This window comes from Xenopus tropicalis, chromosome 2, assembly GCF_000004195.4.
Source record: "Xenopus tropicalis strain Nigerian chromosome 2, UCB_Xtro_10.0, whole genome shotgun sequence".
Lineage (NCBI taxonomy): Eukaryota > Metazoa > Chordata > Amphibia > Anura > Pipidae > Xenopus > Xenopus tropicalis.
Window position 1 is genome coordinate 152,878,967 of NC_030678.2, and position 16,382 is coordinate 152,895,348.

General features: G+C 42.2%; 1 protein-coding gene across 2 annotated transcripts in view; it reads left to right on the forward strand.

Moving 5' to 3' along the window:
- stard13 (StAR related lipid transfer domain containing 13) overlaps window positions 1-16,382 on the forward strand; it is a 163,714-nt gene that overhangs the window by 63,700 nt on the left and 83,632 nt on the right. Inside the window, exon 4 of one of the 2 annotated variants that reach the window (XM_031896084.1) lies at window positions 777-810. In XM_031896084.1, the coding sequence (XP_031751944.1) occupies window positions 777-810 (34 nt within the window). Of the gene's footprint in view, window positions 1-776; window positions 811-15,900; window positions 16,376-16,382 lie in introns of those variants that run through there. The other variant, XM_012957181.3, reaches the window with a different exon arrangement.

Sequence of the window (16,382 nt, forward strand, 5' to 3'; positions counted from 1 at the left end):
ATCTCAATGTCCTCCCCTGAGCGCGCATACTGTAAGTGAAACGCGTCAGGGGAGGACACCAGTGGCTGGGGGAGCAGCAACAGGCATCAGGTCTGGGCCGCCGGGGCCCACCGGGTTTTTTCCCGGCCCAGTCTGAGCCCCCTGCATGATTGTACCAGGAGTGAATGAGGGCAATTTTGACTGTTCCTGCCTCCTGATATACAATTCTCCCCCAAGCAATAAAACAACACCTCCTCTGTACCCAGTTATTTGTTATTTATTACCAACAATGGTAACGGTACTAGCAGTACAGCAGTAACAATAATAAGATTTCTCAAAATTTAAATTTACGGTTTTTACAGCGATTTGAGTTTTTTATGACAAAACACAAAGATTCAAATTCAAGTATTCGAACCTCGATTTTCGCTGTTTATGAAGCACAAAAAAAATAATAAAAAAATACGGCAATTGGAGTTGTGTTTTCAAAATTCAGGTTTTCAAGACAAATTTGAAATTTCACTTATTGAAAATGAAGGGAAGAATGTCATTTCTCTCCATTTGATTTGTTTTTTTTTCATTTATTTATGTGATCAATTTTTGATTTTCTAAATTTTTCATGAATCAGGGCACATTTGAGATTTTCAGGTTTTCTAGTTTTTTCAAATACAAAGCATCTAGAAAATTGGAATTTTAATAAATCTGCCTTTATTGGCCCTAATGAAACATATTACAGACACTGTTTCTATCTAGGGAGATCAATTAAAAATAATATTAAACTGAATATTTTTATTTTCTAGGCAAATTCACTGGTGACAGACAGAGGATCTCCTGGTAAGTCTTTACATCTATTTAAATGAATGAAGGTTCATGACATCTGCAGTGAGGCATCAGTATATTGATCCTAGCTGTAAATATTTCATGTTATTGGATAGTATTACTGGCTTAGAGATAAACACTCAAAATTTTACATTTTTACAGATCGGTTGTATTATTTTTTCTTGGTGTGCTACCTCACCCTAATTTTCTTCTTGTTGCTCATAACTTAATCCTGCTGTTTGTTAGTTGGGCACCACAAATGTACACTGATGGGGCACGAGTGGCCAGGCTCTACCTGCCGCTGCTGCAAACAATAATGCACCCACATGCCTTATTATGCTCCTGCTAATTATTAACCTGAGTATGGCCGAGTCCACAAATTCTACCCCTCTGGGGATCTCTTGGGATATGCATTTGTGCAAGGCCTAACTGGACACGTGCATAGCAAGATCATGGCCGGCCTGGTTGGGCCTATGTTTATGTTAGTATTGTTTCCTTCACCCATAGAGCTGTATCAGCCTGGGGATAAAGTGGTGGTTCGCCTTTAAAGTGATCCTAACACTAGAAAACTACTCTTTACAATATGAATGTACATTAAAAGTTCCCTATAGGTCATATTGATTGTTTTTCACTGATAGGGCTGCTTTTGTAATTAATTGTTACTTACAGGGTCGGACTGGGGGGGTGAAGGGCCCACCGTGGCTCCCGCCCCAGGGGCCCTGCAGGTGCCCGCGCCGGCCCCCCTAACCCCCCTTGCAGGGCCTCCCACCCGTCATCCTCCCCCAAGCGCATAAATTTAACGCTTCAGGGAATGAGCGAGGGGGGGGGAGCGTGCAGGGGGAGCGCCGGCAAGGGTCGGGTCTGGGCCGCCGGGGCCCACTAGAGCCAGGGCCCACCCTGGTTACTTGAAGTCCCTAAATCTGGCTGTTTTGCCAACCTGACTGTCCCTTCTCAGCCTGTCAGTTATAGATTCTAATACTAAAGGCTGCACAAATATGGCCGCCCCCTCATAGAGGAACAAGCCGGTTAAGGTCATGTAAAAGGATTGGGGAAATACTATTATGGTGAAATTATAAATAGCATGCAAATACAATGTTATTATAGATTATAGCTTAATTTCTGCTGTCAGTATCTCAATAAGATAACTTTTAATATGTTATAGAATGCCCTATTCATATCAACTTTGCAATTGGTTTTCCAATTATTTGCCTTTTTCTTCTACATCTTTCCAGCTTTAAAATGGGGTTCACTGACCCTGGCAAACAAAAATTATTGCTCTGTAAGGTTGCCATTTTATTATTATTGTACCTTTCTATTATTAAGTGGGTTTATACAATGAACATACAGAATTCAATACAAATAAACCAATAACTGATAAAAGGTGAAGAGGGCCCTGCCCAAAAGAGCTTGCAGTCTAAGAGTTTTTATTCCTTATCTTTCTATTCAGTACCTCTCCTATTCATATTCCAGTCTCTTATTCAAACCACTGCCTGGTTGCTAAGGTAAACAAGGCCCTAGAATCCAGATACCTGCTGAAATTCCAAACTGGAGAGCTGCTGAACAAAAAGCTAAATAACTGAAAAACTACAAAATTAAAAAATCTAAACCAATTGCAATTTGTCTCAGAATAACACTGTCTATGACATACTAAAGGTTAAAGGGCAACAACCCCTTTAACTGGTCACTGGGGTCCACCAGCAGAATCTGATTGTAGTGCCAACAAATAAAATTATAATTTTAAAATTTAAAACAGTTTTTCAGGCTTTAGGGGTGGAGTGTGTGTCCCAGAATGACATGTCCCTGCATTTGATCCTGCTGCCTCAACTATGTGCCATTTACTGGGCTGAAAAGCATCAGCAATTGAGTTCATTTTGCCCTGGGACTTGCTCCTTTGTACCTAAATCCAAGTTATTTGGATAAACATCTGGTACATGGGAAATTCTCTATCACCTTCCATGTGTGACTGAGAAAAGCGGCCCTTTTGCAATGCAAACACTTCCTAGAAAAGTGCCTTTAACTTCTCAGAATCCTACACAAGGCGGAATTCTCAGATCAGGACTGTGGCCAATTCTGATTGCAGAGTTGCCACTTTTGCTACATTCCAAGTGTGTTTGTGTTTTGCTTGTTTAACTACCAAGTGCTACATATCGTGTAGGGTTCTTGCCCACTTTCCCTTTCCCACAGTCAGCGGCAGCTTAATCTTCATATCCCGTTAGAGTCATGTGCCCGAATGCAAGGGAATGGATAAGCTGCTTTCATCAGGTCTGCTCTTTGGCCGCCCGCTAGAGACACTTGTATTATCCGTATGATTGTGGATATAGCAGAGAGCTTATGAGAGAAGACAGAGCTGGGGAATTAAGTAGGTGCTATCTACAGCTTCATACAACACAAAGAAAATGTCATCTTTGCCTTGCATTTTGTTAGCCCAATATTACTTTTCCTTGCTGTTATAGTCATGCCGACGAAACAAACAGTAAGAAGTGTTGCTTGCTATTTATTTAATGTTTTTGTTTTTTTTACCTTCTCTTCTGTAAAAGCAGCACTAGTAAACAATGGTCTCCTGACCACACTGGTCAAACTTTATATACTTCCCTCCCATGTGATATGATTGTTGGTCCCTCCCTAAAATCTGTTATTCCCACTGCTACTATAGGCACCATCTCTCCCTACTATACCTGCTATCCCACAGCCCCAGTCCCTTCCCAGAGGCTATTATCCCCCCACTGCTACTATAGGCACCATCTCTCCCTACTATACCTGCTATCCCACAGCCACAGTCCCTTCCCAGAGGCTATTATCCCCCCACTGCTACTATAGGCACCATCTCTCCCTACTATACCTGCTATCCCACAGCCACAGTCCCTTCCAAGAGGCTATTATCCCACTGCTACTATAGGCACCATCTCTCCCTACTATACCTGCTATCCCACAGCCCCAGTCCCTTCCCAGAGGCTATTATCCCCCCACTGCTACTATAGGCACCATCTCTCCCTACTATACCTGCTATCCCACAGCCACAGTCCCTTCCCAGAGGCTATTATCCCCCCACTGCTACTATAGGCACCATCTCTCCCTACTATACCTGCTATCCCACAGTCACAGTCCCTTCCCAGAGGCTATTATCCCACTGCTACTATAGGCACCATCTCTCCCTACTATACCTGCTATCCCACAGCCACAGTCCCCTCCCAGAGGCTATTATCCCCCCACTGCTACTATAGGCACCATCTCTCCCTACTATACCTGCTATCCCACAGCCACAGTCCCTTCCCTGAGACTATTATCCCCCCACTGCTACTATAGACACCATCTCTCCCTACTATACCTGCTATCCCACAGCCACAGTTCCTTCCCAGAGGCTATTATCCCCCCACTGCTACTATAGGCACCATCTCTCCCTACTATACCTGCTATCCCACAGCCACAGTTCCTTCCCAGAGGCTATTATCCCACTGCTACTATAGGCACCATTTCTCCCTACTATACCTGCTATATTGTATACAACTGCTGCATTTGGGCCCCATTATGTGGGTCACCCATTCTTGGAACCCTCTAATGATGCCTCTGTTGCCGGAAGAAAAATGTTGTAAATAAATAATCATGTCATGTTTATATAGAAGATTTGCAGAACAGATTCTGCGTTTATGTACCTACTTACACAAAAACACTTTTATAGACATTACAAAAAAATGAATGGATTTAAGGGATGCCATTGCCTGAGATGCAGGGTTCGACAGTCTAGCAACATCCCTACAAAAGACATCTAAATGAAAGTGTCTATAAAAGAGCAGCACAAAAGTAGAACATATTTCTCTATGTATTTCTCATAGCATAATGCACCTCTTGATGATTTCTCAGTACGATGTATTAGGCTGTACGTGTTTTATGGAAATAGAAGCAGAAATATCTGGCTGCATTCAGAATATTATATCAAGCCATAGAAACAAATTACATTTGCCCTTAAAGTCATCTTGATTTATGCTTCTAAATGACAGGAGCGAGCGAGGTCAGTGTTAGAGAAAGATGTTTTGCATTTTATAGGAAGGCATATTTTTCATTTAGAGAAAGTGTGCAGGGCCAGACTCCATAAATCTATATTCGGCTGCATTTTTTAGGCAAATGACTCACTTTTACAGTAGATTGTGTCTATAATTGTCTCCTTGAAAATTACTGAGTGGTTTTTTCGGTTTTACCTCGAGCAGAGAAAATGCTTCTTTGCACTTTTTGCTTGGAGAACCTTGATGATTCATTGAGGGCAGCGAGCCCCACCGTGCCGCACTTGCTTATAAATGCTTCATGGGCTCGGCTTCACTGCCTCTCCCTTTCTAAAGTGCAGTAGAAAAGCTGAGCCTCCACTGGAGTGACCTACATTTTTTAAGATTGTTTAATCTACAGAGACTCTGTTGGATACACAAGTCTAACCTAATAAAGAAAGTAAACTCAAACACAAGCCTGCGCTGAGATTTTTTTAAAGGAACATTGACCCATAAATTCTCCTGTTTTAAAGATTTCCAATAAGTGCTGAGCAGGTTGTGTTGCTTATTACAGGTGAGGGACCTGTTATCCAGAATGCTTGGGACCTGGGGTTTTTCAGTTAAGGGGTCCTTCTTGTAACTTGGATCATCATGCCTTAAGTCTACTAAAAAATAATTTAAACATTAATTGGACCCAAATGGATTGTTTTACCTTCAATAATGATTAATTATATCTTAGTTGGGATCACTTTTACTGTGTTATTATTATATAGAAAAAGGAAATAATTGTTAAAAAAAAATCATTATTTGATTATTATAAAGGCTATAAGAGGTGGCCTTCCCTTAATTCTAAGCTTTCTGGATGACAGGTTTTCAGATAACGGATCCCATACCTGTATATGCACTTTCCATTCAATGACAAATGTTACTACTGCTATAAAGTTATTGCCTTAGGTTTACTTAGCTTTCTTATTTCAGTCAGTGTTGGACTGGGAGATACTGGGTCTGCCAGAGAACCTTAAAGGGCCCCTCACAAAAGTTATATTCCCAGGTGTCCTGAAAGCCCAGTCTTCGATCAGCTAATTAGTGGCCCATCGATCAGCTAATTAGTCCTGGAATGGGGTGACACTCTAGCACAGTGGGCATTGTTGTTGCCCTGCTGGTCTGGGGTCCTGAGTCTCATTCCGACCAGATTATTACCTGGATATTATTATGATATTACATATTTATAAATCTACAACATATTACATAATTTCCCCAAAGAAGGATGTATATATTATATAGAAATACTGATAGATTCGGGAGGTAATGGGAGCGGGTGCTGCTCTCCCTTATTTTGGTAGGTTTCCCTCAGTCCAAAAACACTTACAATTAATTGTCCTGCTATAATTGGCTTTACTGTGTTTTTATGATTAATAGATACATTAGATTGCATGCTCCACTGGAGCAGACAGTGATAGAACATACTATATTAAGTGTTGTGTAATATGTCAGCACTATATAAAGCATACATTAAAAATAATATTAATTTTAGAGGGCTCTTAATCATGGAGAGCAATAAACAGTGATGCGAACAGGATAAATGACCACTGAGGTATGAATAATGTATTATATAGGGAATAATGTACTCCCTATTGTAAAATATAAGAATATAAAAAGTCAACATGGAGTTTCAAGGCGAGTGTTTTAATACAGGTCAAAGAACTCTAATATTCTATATATATTATAAGAGGTTGTATATTACTTTTCATAATACACAGGTGACTAAATCAGACACAAATGACTACGCACCATTTATAAGGATTTAATTTACAGGATATTTATGGCTCTTGTGCATTATTAAGATATGTAGAAAATCAACCATAGAGGCAACAGCACCCAGGATTATTGTGGGCACTTTGGCAAGCAAGACATTTGTCTCATTAAGAGATAAAGAAAGTCGATTTCAGCAAGTGCAGTGCAGTTTTAGACACAAACAGGCAGGTTTTGTATCCATAACGCAGCATTTTTCACCAGAAGACATCCAGATATATTTAGACACCCCTGCACTAACCACTAATGTTCAAACCCAGATTGCTAACTGCCTCCTGGCTATCTCCTCCTGGATGAACCAACGCCAGCTCAAACCGAGCTCATGGTCTTCCTGCCCAAACCTGGCCCTTCTCCTCATTTCACCATTACTATTGATGCCATAAACCCTGTAAATTCTGCACGCTGCCTTGGGGTTATCTTTGACCAGTCCCTCTCCTTCTCTAACCATATTAATAACACTGCCAAAACCTGCCGTTTTTTCCTCCGCAATATTGCCAAGATACGCCCCTTTCTTTCACAAGTTAACAGCTAAAACACTATTACATGCCTTTATACTTTCCCGCTTAGATTACTGCAATCTCCTACTAACCGGCCTCCCACCTCTCTCCCCTGCAATCAATTTTAAACTCTGCTGCCAGGATCCTCCTGCTGTCTCCTAAGAGGGAACCTGTTCAGCCTCACTTAAGCTCTCTAGCATGGCTGCCTGTTAAGCAAAGGATAGCTTACAAAATCCTTCTACTAACATTCAAAGCCCTTCACTCCTCTGCTCCTCACTACATTCCTTCACTGGTCTCCCTGCATGTTCCTGGTGTCTCCTCCGCTCCTCTCAGCCTCTGTCTCTTTACATCCACATCCACACCCATTGCGCTCTCTCGTCTTAAACCTTTCTATCTTGCTGCTCCTTACCTCTGGAACTCTATCCCTGAATCCCTCCGTAGGGAAAACTCACCCACTCTCTTTAAGAAAAAACTCAGCTGTTACCTTCTGGAGCACTAAAACATTATTTTGCCCAGTCCTGCGCTTAAGGGCAAATGCCCATACCTGATGCACTCTTACCTTCCAGTTTGTGCCTGTATGTTACCTAACCACTTAGATTGTAAGCTCTACGGGGCAGGGACCTCCTTCCTACTGTGTCTCATACCACATGGCACTTTTTCCCTGTGTATTTATATATATATATATATATATATATATAAATTACACACAGGGAGGACAAGTGATATAATAAATATATATATATATATATATATATATATATTTATTATATCACTTGTCCTCCCTGTGTGTAATTTTGTATTCTGTAAGATTGTACAGCGCTGAGTACCCTTGTGGCGCTTTATAAATAAAGTTATACATACATACATACATAATTCCAACATGATTGTGGCAGCACTCTGAGTTGAGGAATGCCGCTATTGTGGCTGATGTGTCAAAAGTGATGCAATTGTGATTGTGTTTTGATGCTAACTGGATGAAGTTTGTGCCTAGCATTTTCAGACTGGGGGTTGCGTCACTTCTGAAGTGCTTCATAATGGTGTTTTTATTGAACCTGCTGGAGACACATTTCTGTTGCACCTATTGATGCAAGAAGCAGAAGCTCCAGTGTTTCCCAGCGTCAATGGGTGCAGTTGTGTAGCATTCATCTGAACTGTCAGGAGGGACATAGTTTCAATCACGCGTGCAGGAGTGCATATCAATATGGGCTTTCCATTATGTTCATTTTAAAGCACCGCATTTGTGCTTACATTTGTAAATTACGATAATAACATTTGGTTACTATTTTCAAAGGAAGCACAATCAATTTATGTCCCAAGCTACCTTACTTTACAAAACATGGTGTTCAAGCACAGTGAAAGCATTATTTTTCATTTGATCTGTATATCTGTATACCTGTATACCTCAGTATCTGTATATCTAGAGGTAAATGCTACATTTGGCCTTTTATTTTGGTGCATTAATCCTTGTAACCTGATGCAAAACCTTCTAACCATATCATACATGTGTTTATGGAAGAAAATGTGGTATGTGCAAGTCTAAAAATGTCAGCACATATTTTAGGGAAAGGATGATGAGAGTGCTCCTGTTCATATGACTTATCTTCCTTGTTAAAAGCACTCATTCTTTTCTGCTTGTCAGGCTCTAAAGGTATGACACATATGACAGAGTATAGAGAGGGATTTGCTTTCCATTTTTCACCCGTGTCAGTGTTTCACTGACAGTTTTTAAAATGTAATTCTTCGATGGCATATAGTTTTATTAATTATGATATACATTTCATAGGTCGCATTCTTGTGCCAAGATAAAACTTGTACCATGAAGAGTTATCATAATCAGCAGCAGAAGAGGACTAAGTACTTGCAATAATTGAAAAGATGAGTGAGAGCAATGGCCTCCTATTAGTGATAAGCGGGCTAAGGTTTTATGGCCCTGCCAACCCTAACCTGCCCTAACTCAACCCCAGACTGACCTGGTCCACCGCAACAATATATATATACCCACGTCTGCTCCTCACTGAAGGGAAGGGTTGCCACATTATCCAGGGGTGGGTTTTTTTGCAAAACGGGCTGGATAATGATGCAAAAGGGGTGGAGCAATGAGGCAGAAGGGGCAGTGCTAAAGAGAGGTATACCTGTGAGCAGGAGTTGGGGGTGGGCCGGGGGCAGAACAATAGGTGATTACAAATTTGCCGCAAATCATTAAGGCAGCCTTAATGATGCCACCCAGCTGCACATAGGTTTGTGGCCGACCTGCAAATCACTACCAGGGGCATTTTGACTCCCAGCCCACCCTGAGGCAGCCTTCCTGGTGCTGCACCCCTTACACATCTGCAATCACAAAATAAGAGTCGGAGCAAATCTCTGGGGGGTTGCAATGCTAGTGCAGAGAGTGGAAGAGCCAAGGTTCTCAACTTGCTTCATGGCAGCCGTGCCCCAATCACTACTTCCTAAGCAGTAGGCATCAGCTTGATGTGGCCATATGCATAAGGAACCACTGGCCCTACAATGTTCATGGGATAGCAGCAGGAACTAGGGAAGAACATTTTCTTAAAAACATATATTTTGCATACATATATTGAATATTTTCCAAGTCTTTAGTTCCTCCTTATGGGAATGACCAATTTACACACTACCGATTGCCATGATTCACTCAGAGTCAAGGGTCTGTCAACTGAATTGCTTATTCTATATAAGGAAGCTCTGTTTCTGGGAAGAGAGATCAGATTAAGCAGAGAGAAGACAGGCTGAATGTCCTGAGACCTACAGACTCCAGACAATATGGAGTGCTGGGAGACCTACGCCAAAATGGTGCCTTTTCACATTAAACTTGGAGTGACAAGGTTACAGTAGCTGTCAGCAGGATTTAATAGTCTTGAGTCAGAAGGAGTGGCAGCACAAGGGCAGCTCTGGATCCATTATAAAAGCCTATAAAGAGCTCAGAAGCCCTGAGTGATGCAAGGGGTGCCCACGTCCAAAGCTGGTATCAATGTGACTATCCTGCATAGAGGTAGAATAGAAAATAACAATTTTCCTGGTACTATAAACTTTTACCGAGAAATTCACGGTAAAATCAGATGGACATTGATGCTGGATAACTATCACTGATTAAAATTGATTTTGGGTTCCAATAAATAATTTTTTTCTAGTTTAACAACTTAGCACTTATTTGGATTTAACGGGTACAACACTCACTTACTTGGCAGAAATCTTTCCTGAAAGCTAGGAGCAAGTAAGACCCTTGATTCAGCCAAGCCTAGGGTCGGAACCCATTATACACACAATCATATTGTGTTGGGGGGGACATTGGTCTCTTGACTTTTTTCTTTCCAGTATCTGGATCAGGTTAAAGGACAATGAAAGGTTAATATAAATTAAAAGTAAGTCTAAAGGCATTCTTTTTAAGTACTTACTGCATATCTAAATTCCCAGATCCCTGCTTGCTTCTCTGAGATATGGTGCTGGCAGCCTACAGCAGTGTGAAGACTACAGTGACATCACTGAAATCTCTCTCCCCTTCCTGTAGGTGCCAGCGGCGGCCTTCCTATTCTCTGAGCATGTGTGTAACTTGATCCTGTCTCCTGTTCTGAGCTACACATGCCCACCAGCCAATCAGAAGCGGATCTGGCAGAGGGGAGGGGGGAGGGAATGAAACACATGTGCAGTATGAAGCAAGGAGGCTGTGGTGCCAGGGGCCCACCAGAAACTTTGACCACTTGCCCACTCTCCAATCTATTTTTCCTTCTTTCTTAATTTGCTTTTTCTTACATGCTTCATTTATTCTTCCCTCCATTTCTTCTTTTTGTTATCATATAGAACAGGGATCCTCAACCTTTCTTACTCGTGAGCCACAGTCAAATGTAAAAAGACTTGGAGATCAACACAAGCACCATAAAAGTTCATGGAGGAGCCAAATAAGGGCTGTGATTGGCTATTAGGCAGCCTCTATGCACCCTATCAGCTTACAGGGGCTTTATTTGGTAGTAAATCTTGTTTGTATTCAACCAAAACTTGCCCCCAAGTCAGGAATTCAAAAATAACTCCCTGGTTTGGGGGCACTGAGAGCAACATCCAAGGGGTTGGTGAGCAACATGTTGCCCCTGAGCTACTGGTTGGGGATCACTGATATAAAAAATGGGAATGGCCATGGTACAGACAAAGGCAAATGGCTAGATGAGCAGGAGGGCCCACCCACACCTGGGCCCACTGGGTGTTTTCCTGGTGTCCCAATGGGCCAGTCTGACATTGCTGACAAGAAAGCTTATGGTGGGGACTAACTCATGAAGTATACATAGGATATTATCATCATCATTTATTCATTTAGTACCACCAAGTTGCAATTTACAATCATTTTATAACAAACTGGGGTCTTAAAATAAATTAACAATGCACTTAATGGGCAGACAACATTGACCAACTGATTTAAATTCTGTGTTATAGAGTATATCAAAGAGAAAAAACATGTACAGCCATATTGTTCTGGTGTCCAGGTAGAGAACTTATTTGCTAATGGCTGTACTGTTCTGTACTTGGCACCCCCAGTAATTATACAGAGATTACAAAGCATTTATTCTCTGCATATTTATGTCGCTTCACATAAAGGCAATTATAAGATATCCATCAGTGTGCCCGATAACATACCTCTTGGCACGACAACATGGCTTCTACTTCTAGCAGTACCACTGTAGGAAATTTCCACTCCTGTTTAAACATAAGCTAGGGCAGTGTAAGTGTAAGCAGGCTAACTTGGTTATAAACCATATTTGCTTTGGTTGTACAATACTGCGACCAAATAGGCTTGTCGAACAGTACTGACGTAAATCAGTCCATCAGTCGGTAATAGGGCATCCTCCCGTTCCCTTGTTATTCCTTGACAAAGGCCAGATGCTCCTGACACTGTAAACAGAACCCTGGAAAAATAGAATGGATGCCAGTAAATTCTGTATGTGGAAAAACAGATTGCAAGAGTTCTCTAGATATAATCTCTTTTATGAAGAGACAGATATAAGCGATCATTTTATTGTGCATCAATAAGAGCTGGTTGGATTCTAAACTAACTGTGACCTGCGTAGCTCTGTAATTCACTCTGACATGCAATTAATCATTCACTTGCTCTCCCATACAATGAACAATGCACGCTGGAAAGCACTGTCTTTCAGGAAAATGTAATTTCTCGCACCAAACCTACTGCTTCAGGATATGTATTTCTCAAATGACTTGTGCCTTCATGCACTAAACGGCTACAATGGCAAAGTTATTGTGGGGAACCAGACTGTGCCTCTCGGGAATAGCTGACTACCTCATTCCACTATCAAACCTGATCTATGCCAATTCACTATCCACTGGATAAGTGGTCCCAGCAGAGCATGATGGACTAGCCTTATTATTGGAAAACTCACAGTAATTAAATGAGCCTATTTTGCAGAGGGCTTTCCCCAAATATGTGATAAAATATGGAGTCTGTGTAGATGCGTGCCTTGGGAAGCTCTCTCCTACTGGCTGGATGTTCCATGTGTTGCTTAGTCTACTGCAGGGGTCCCCAACCTTTTAAGCCCCCCGTCCCACATTGAAATGTAAAAAGAGTTGGGGACCACAAGCATAAAAAAAGTTCTCAAGTGTGCCAAATATGGGCTGTGATTGGCTATTTGGTAGCCGCTATGTGGACTGGCAGCCTCCAAGAGGTTCTGTTTGGCAGTACACCTAGTTTTTAAGTGTTTTAAATTTGCTTCCAAGCCAGGAATTCAAAAATAAGCACCTGCTTTAAGGTTGGGAGCAACATCAAAGGGACTGGTGAGCCACTGGTTGGAGATCACCGGTTGCCGGTTCATTTTTGCCATGATAACAGAGAAATTCAATTTGCACACACCCTCTCCCCAGAAATCTCCTGTACCTTCCATTTTACCACAGTCTTATTATGTTAAGCAAATATCTGAAACAAATAGGCATATATACATCTGCTTAAGGAAATTCTTGCACAGGTCAGTTGCTGTGACACAAATATCAGCTTGTTAATCAGACCTGCAAACTGGGCCTCCTTTAGCCTAAAAAAAATCACACAGGTCTCATCTTATAGCCATGGTAGCCAATATTGGGCACTTAGGCCTGCAAGCATTCTTATAGATAGCCTTATGTATGATGGAGACCTGTGGGGTTTTCTGGGAGTCACTCAAATGTATAAATCAGGCAAGGGTGGGGTTTGGGCACAATCATTACATAGTTGGATATGATCATTGTAGTCACCAAACATGTTGGATGGCCTGATACTCTGATGTGCATAGGAGCCAGTTTATTAATTGGATGTTTGTAACTTGTAACCCCAACACAATCCCATGAGTGAATCCATCTGCTGATCTACAACTCCGCTGATCTCTGCCAAACCCCTGTCTTCACACTGGGATGAATAAGGATTTTATCTCCAGTCACGACATGTTCTGTTCATATCAGTGTGACTGCTTCCTCTACTTTAAATAATGGAATTATTTTGTGGGAAACGCACACATTTTACAAATTCTTTTTGAGAGAATAAATGGAGAGAACACTTAGCAGTGTCATACAGCTAAAAGGCTCCTATATGTCGTGCCGGTGTGGTTTTTGCTTGTGGCTTCTGTAAATGACCTTAAACTTTGGCTATAGGGACCCTTTTGTTTTTGGTTTTTGTCAGGCATTGAGCTAGTGAGTGTCTCAGAAATGGGAATTGTGGGGAATGAAGTCTGTCCCACTTAGATGCAGTATGGCTGGGGGGCGAGCTGTGGGAGCAATAATATAGCTGGGGATAGGAATAGTTCCCATTTTCCTGCTGACCCTATAATTGCCACCTATCTAGTTTTCACCCGGACAGTCAGTTTTTGGAAGGGCTGCCTGGGTAAAAACTATTGTCTAGATTTACAGGCCTGAATTAAATTGTGCGGCTGACATTATAGTCAGCATAGGGTGTCTTTGCAGACTGGGGTGTAACCTAGTAACGGATTTATATCCACATTTAGGGCCGGATTTGTTATCAGGGTGCCCCAAGGCGGCCCCCATTCCCTGCCCCTCTCCAGCATATGTGCATGCATTTAACTCACATACAGAGCAGTGGGGAGAGGACGTGGTGCGTGTCCAGTCCCCATTGCTCCGTATGTCACCTAAGGCCCGGGCTTTTGTTGCCTAAATAAGCATCTCCTTAGCTCCCGCCTTTGCTGGTGGGCTATAATATATACATTTCCAACTTTAACCAATGGCCACTAAAATGAAAAGGTCCATAAAGAAAATGAAGCACAGAAGTGAGAACAGGGATGATTTAAGGACCAATATGCACTATATGTAGGCTGCTGGCCTGCAGGAGGCTCTGCTTGGACTAAAACTGTGTCTCAGTGCTTTCAAAACTTGTCTCCAAGCCAGAAATGTAAACATGAGCACCTGCTTTGAGCCCACTGGGAGCAACATCCAAGGGGTTGGGGAGCAACATGTTGCTTATGAACCACTGGTTGGGGATCAGTACCATAGAGACACCTGTCAGAATTGTGCAGCTTTTGAACCCCTTGGTTCTCTGGAATTTGCATCTGGGGTCATAGTAAATGACCTCTATATTGCTTTCCTTCACTACACTTCACAGTATAATTCCACCTATGCAGCTAATGGGAGAATGGGAATTGTATTCTATAACATCTATAGGGCTTTAAATGGGATGCCCTAGCCCTGTGATCCCCAACCAGTGGTTTATGGGCAACATGTTGCTCCCCAACCCCTTTGATGTTGCTCCCAGGGGCCTCAAAGTTGGTGCCCATTTTTGAATTTCTGGCTTAAAGACAAGTTTTAAAGGCATAAAGACCATGGGTACTACCAAACAGAGCCTTTAGTAGTCTGCCAGTCTACATTGGGCTACTGATTAGCCAATCTGAGCCCTTACTGGTCACCTACTAGGAAAGCTTTTGTGCTTGTGTTGCTCCCCAGCTTTTTTTCATTGAAATGTTGCTCACAGGTAAAAAAAGGGTTGGGGATCCCTGCCCCAGCCCATCTTTGAATTGGGCCAGAACAGGCGATTAAATGGTTGAAAAAGTTACCACTCCATTGTTTTTAAGTGTATACCTAGGGGCTGATTTACTAACCCACGAACGGGTCGAAATGAGTCCGATTGCGTTTTTTTCGTAAAGATTGGTATTTTGCGATTTTTTCGTATTTTTGCGATTTTTCGGCGTCTTTATGAATTTTTCGTTACCAATACGATTTTTGCGTAAAAACGCGAGTTTTTCGTAGCCATTACGAAAGTTGCGTAAAATCTTGCGATTTTTCGTAGCGTTAAAACTTGCGCAAAAAGTTGCGCTTTTTTCGTAGCGTTAAAACTTACGCGAAACTTCGCACCTTTTAAGTTTTAACGCTACGAAAAAGGCGCAACTTTTCGCGTAAGTTTTAACGCTACGGAAAAATCGCAAGATTTTACGCAACTTTCGTAAAGGCTACGAAAAACTCGCGTTTTTGCGCAAAAATCGTATTGGTAACGAAAAATTCGTAAAGACGCCGAAAAAATCGCAAAACATACGAAAAAGTCGCAAAATGTTCGTTTTCAAGTCGGAACTTTTCCAATTCGGGTCGGATTCGTGGGTTAGTAAATCAGCCCCCTAGAGTTCAAACCAATAGCGCTTTATAAATAAATGTTAATAATAATAATAGTCCTCTAAATCTTGTAGAACTACACTTCCCAGCCTCAAGTTGATTAATTCTTTCTTTGCAATGGGCTGGTTCCAGCTAATAATAGCCCAGTGACCTCTACTTCTGCTGCCTGGAGAGATAGGCTAAGTCAATAGATGAAAGGCATGGGGCTGGCAAGGTAAATGAAGGGCAGACAAGGGCTGCCTGTATTATGACATGGAATCAGAGAGGAAATTTGAATTGCTGAACATCTGGTGCAGGATTTCATATCTTATTCCAGAGAGGGGAGAGCTGCTGGGAGCAGGACAGACAGGAGACAGGGGAGGGCAGAGCTGCTAGTGGGAAAGTCGCAGCAGCAGCAGGAGGTGATGGAGTGGGGACTGGTACAGTGGGACTACTATGTGCCTATGGCTGGGAGCAGCTCTGTGGGAACGGGACGCCGCTAAGCGCTGCTGCAGGGATACTCCTGGGACTTTCCTACTATCCCATTGCGGTCCTGCTGTGTATGAGCAGCTGGGGGGCCGCTCCGCCATGCTGGGGGATTTACAATGAGCGGCAAAAAGAGATCCGCCAAATTCCTGCTGCGGAGGTCCCTGAGCGAACAGTTAAAGGACTCCACCAGCAAAGCGTGGGACCTGCTGTGGAAAAACGTCCGAGAGAAGCGGCTGGCAGGTCAGTG